The sequence below is a fragment of the Corvus brachyrhynchos genome, unplaced genomic scaffold, assembly GCF_000691975.1.
Source record: "Corvus brachyrhynchos isolate BGI_N302 unplaced genomic scaffold, ASM69197v1 scaffold101, whole genome shotgun sequence".
NCBI lineage: Eukaryota > Metazoa > Chordata > Aves > Passeriformes > Corvidae > Corvus > Corvus brachyrhynchos.
Window position 1 is genome coordinate 21,960,444 of NW_008237239.1, and position 4,694 is coordinate 21,965,137.

Below are 4,694 nucleotides of genomic sequence, written 5' to 3' on the forward strand. Positions count from 1 at the left end.
GCATCCTTTAATTGCCTGAGGCTAGGGGAAAGGTTTTAAGCAAAGCATCTGCTTTGTGTGCTGAGCACTGCAGGGAAAGGATTGCATCCACTCATTTAAAACCTGCCCCTCAAACATCTTACCTGCAAGCACTTCTAGCTAGCTGACACTCACCCCCAATTTCAATTCCACTGCTACTCCTTGCACAGCACAACTTCTTGAAAGAAAAATCCCCTTCACATCTGGGGCTGAGTGCATTACTGCAAAATACTAACCTTGAGCAGTGCTATCTTCTTCCTGCCTCACTTTCCCTGCCACATCCTGGGAACATTTATATTTACTCAGCTTTCATGGAGGTCTCTCTGACCCTCAAAAGAAAAGCAAGGCATGCTCAAGAGCACAGCGCTGTTGCTATGATTTATTTTGGGCTGAGCACCAAATCTTATTATAGGCAGCTTCATCTTTCTGGTTTTTTTGATACCCACCCATGCCAGGGCATGTTAATATTAACAACACCCAAACCTCCAATCCTCTTTCACAAACCTCAGAATTCATTTCTGCAATGCACTTCTCAAACACACCAATATATGCACCTAAACCAACAGGAAAAAACTCTAAAGAATGGGCCTGAAGATTACAGATATATTTCAGACTTGGAGAAGGACCTTGGCTGCAGCGTGGCTCCTAGCCTCTACATCCTGACTTTGTAATGGTCATCAAAAAGGGCCACAGTTGCTCCTCTGGCCCCACAGCAGGATTAGGCAAAGACTAGGCAGGCTGCCCCTCATGTGTCTCCTTTTTCCCAGGAAAGCATCAGACTGGGGGGTATTTGAGCTGGGAGCAGGGGGTCACCATTCACTGGTTCATCCCAGTGCCCATTTGCAAATCTAGTTTTGGGGCGAGCTTGTTGAGTTATACTGTAAAAATACCTCGGGATGGATAATTACATTTTTAGCAAAGTTACTCAGAGCTGCCCTGAAATGCACCATTAATGGCTTTAGAGATATTTGTTCCATAAGTAAAAACAAGAGCCCAGGCCCACACACTCCCAACCACGCTTTTGCAAACACGCTGGTGCAAGACACTGACCATCACTGCTGCTCCCTGAGACAAACACCCTCTCAGGCACAGGGCTGAGATCCCCCAGACCTTCTATCTTTCCCCCACACTCCATCACTTGCTCTTCCTGCTTGCTTCCAAATCCATATGCTGGTTACGTGCTGCCCACGCCCACCAGTGAGCATCAGCCGTGGGGGGAAAACCATCAGCTGCTGGGAGAGCTCGAGGTGGAGCTTAAGGGGCACCTCCACAGAGGTGCACGGTGGCACACATGGGCTCTGGCACTTCCCACCATGGAAAGTGGCAGGAATAGCTGCTCTGGCTGAGAAAGTAAGAGAAGCAATGCGCAGGGTGGCTGGGCTGAAGTGCAAAAGTGATGGGTGTGCTTTGAGGCACTCACTGCTCATTTGCTTGGAACGTAAACCACATTAGCTCAAAACAGACTGTTCCTGGGTGCAACAGAGTGAGAAAATGCCCTTCCTAGGCAGCTGATCCTCATGGAGCAGTTGGACAGGGAGCCCATCTCTTGAGCACAGCCTGAAGGTGGCAGCAGTAACATTTCATACACTTCACTGAGCAGTACTTCAACGCTGCTGACAAAGATGGGTATGGTGGGCCGGGGAAGGAGGAGACTGAGGACTCTGCCCTTATCCCGCAGCTTCTGTGAGCAGCTAAAAAGCAGGCAAGCGGGACCTCTCTGGCTTTGCAGGGCCCTCAACACTCTTTGTAGTACATCTCCCCTGCTGCCTGAGGCTGCAAGATACTGGGCAAGGTCAGGGCAGCATGAGCAGCACTGCAAGCTTACAGACTGCCTTACTTCCAGCTGGGGAAAGACTGAATCCAGGAGAGTTCACAGAGGTGATGTGTGCGTTTGATGCTGCATTCAGACCACAAGGCACTGAAACTCCTACGGCGATGCTGCACATGGCATTCACGCTCACCCACCCCATGGGTGCCGGACATGGGGCACCGTCCCGGAGCTGCGTGGGACAGCAGATCTGCCAGCCCCCTTCCTGCCGCCTTCACTGTCCTTCTCCTGACAAAACACATCAAAAGCTCTGCCTGGGAAAGATGCAATTGCTCTGGATACTCCTCACTGAAGAACAGCAGGGCTTTGGCAAAAAGCAAGGACGCTTGCCTTAAAAACACCCAGAGGAACAAGTGATGCTGTAAAGCTCACTAGTGAATCCCACCCTGGCCAGGCCAGCCATGAGGCTCCAGTAGGATATCCCAGCTTGTGTTCTCACAGCTCTACTGGAGGCACGATCGATGACGTGAAAAGACCATTTTCATTACATTACCATCTATCAGCAGCTCTGTGGCCCAGCCTGCAAACCGAGGTTGGGACCTCTCCAGCGCTGGCTATGCTGCGAGTGCCAGCAGCACCGACTGCCCTCGCCCACATGAAGGGACCTGACCTGGTGCTGTGCCCCCCTTCCCCCTGTCCCATTGCTGACACAGAGAGTGGATGCACAGCCCAGCCATCACAGCTGTCACATCTGCAGACATGAAAAGCAGGATGCCCTAGATGAGGGCATCGTGAACACCAGCCAGGCAGTTTCTCCATGACCCATCACCTCAGCCTCCCCTTGCTCTTCAGCTGCCCTTACGTCAATGTAGCTCAGTAGCTATAAAATTGCTGAGTAATTAACACTAGCAATCAGGAGCCAGAGGTTTAGCAAGGGTGAACAAACAAGGCATGGCAAAGGGAAAGGATGGTGCACCTCCACCAGAGCTGCAGGCTTCAATCCCTGCACTCTGCTGCCAGCAGGTCACGGGCACAGAGCTCCCCTGACTCAAGTGACAAGGTGCAGCAGCCTCTGTGTGCACGTCTGGCAAGAGACGCGCCGCCGGAGAAAGGCGAATGTCATTGTCTGCTCCGAAATCAGCAGAATTTAAATCCTATTAAATCAATTTATTAGCACTTAATTTGCATGAAATTAAATTCGGCCCCTATTCAAGGAGCCGTCACTCCCTTAAATCATCATCACTGAGCATTTTACATGAGCCTAATTAAAATCTCTGCTGGAGCACTGCCCACATATTCCCCTATCACCACTCAACCTGTGCCTGCCAGTTAAAAGTCCCGCTGCCCTGGGAGACACCTTGTCCCACCCACCCACATGCTTCCCCAGTCACACAGACATCCCACCTGCCTCCTGAGTGGAGGAAGGCCAGAAAACACCACTTTGTACCCCAAAGAGCCCTCTGTACCCCTTACTTGGATGCCTGGATGCAGCTGGTTATGGCTGGATGGTCATGCCCACTAAGAGGAAGAGGAGGGGGCCATCGGCCATGCATTCCCTGAGGGTGACCCTGTCTCTCAGGAGCACTCACCTCTTTGATCCTCTGCAGCAGAGGGAGCAGCCAGTCCTTATTCACCTCACAGTGACTATCCAGGAAGGTCAGGACAGCTGCTTTTGCCGTGTCTGCTCCTCGGATTCGGGACCGGATCAGACCTGTCCAGGGACACACCACGTCAGCTGCTGCCCAGATGGCTGCGTAACACCCCCAGCCTCCTCCAGCAGGGTCTCCTGCACTCGTGCTTCTCCCAGGTTTTGACCTGCCTAAATCCCATCCAGATAAAACATGGCCCAGGTTCATTGGATCCTTCCCAGTGCTGCAAGGTATGCAAACCATTTCCTAAGATCCCCAACACAAATAAATGGCTCCACCAAGGTTACTGACTTATGGCATTTATAACAATATGTAGTTTGCACAATTAGTTCTGCTGTCACCTTCTGGGACAAAACATGATTCAAAGTGCTTTCATAACCCTCTGCAGGCAACAAATCTAACACAGATGTGAGGCAGTGGGGAATGGGCCAGGGAAGTTGAGGATGGGATCACCTTGTGACAAAATTAAGCTTTTCCTAGACCGCTGCCTCTTCCCTGCTGTGATCCTTTCCATGTCCCAGCAACTCTCAGATTTCTCTTCCACCCTGAGGGCACTGCTCAATGGGAACAACATTTTCCACCCAGGAAAGAGGCTTGGCTCATCAGGGTTCTGACAGTGAACTTGGGAATCATGTGGAGATGGGAAGGGATTGCTGCACACGTTTGTGAGAAAGAAAAATGAAAAAAGAGGGAGGTCATGGAAACCACACATGGATTTCACACAAGACTTTGGCAAGACCACTGCTCTTAAAGATGCCCTGTTCCTACTTATGCAGGAGTTAACCAGCTTTCCAACACTTCTCCCGCCTGAAGTGGTTGCTCAAGGGAACCATGAGAGGAGATGGTTTGTCGGCAAACAAGAAAAGACACAGGTGACTCAAGGGGAGCAGAACTTCTTTATGAAGCCGAAACAGTGGCAATACAAGGGGACATAGAGGCAGATAAAGAGAGACAGAAGGATTTTAGGGAGCAGCACACATTAGGACTGTGCAGGAGGTCACTGACTTTCATATTAAAATTCCCTAGGGGAAAGGGGTTAAGGAACAGCCTCCAAGCATTTGCCCTTCCCAAATCCTGGCAGCCCCTGAGGGATACAGTTTAAGAGATGTATTCAGCAAGGTAAGGTTGAGTTCCCACATTCTGACTGATTTACAGAGCACCAATAACTGCAGGTCTATCAGCTGCTGGAGATGAGCACACACATACCCCCATAACACACGGGAGAAAGGTGAGAAGGAGGGGCAGGTCTGTGGAGATCT

At 50.7% G+C, this 4,694-nt stretch overlaps 1 protein-coding gene across 1 annotated transcript in view; it reads right to left on the minus strand.

Moving 5' to 3' along the window:
• Positions 1-4,694, minus strand: part of GALNT14 (polypeptide N-acetylgalactosaminyltransferase 14) — a 93,588-nt gene that overhangs the window by 25,575 nt on the left and 63,319 nt on the right. The window contains exon 8 of the mRNA XM_017729610.1: positions 3,376-3,497. Within this exon, the coding sequence (XP_017585099.1) occupies positions 3,376-3,497 (122 nt within the window). The remainder of the gene's footprint in view (positions 1-3,375; positions 3,498-4,694) is intronic.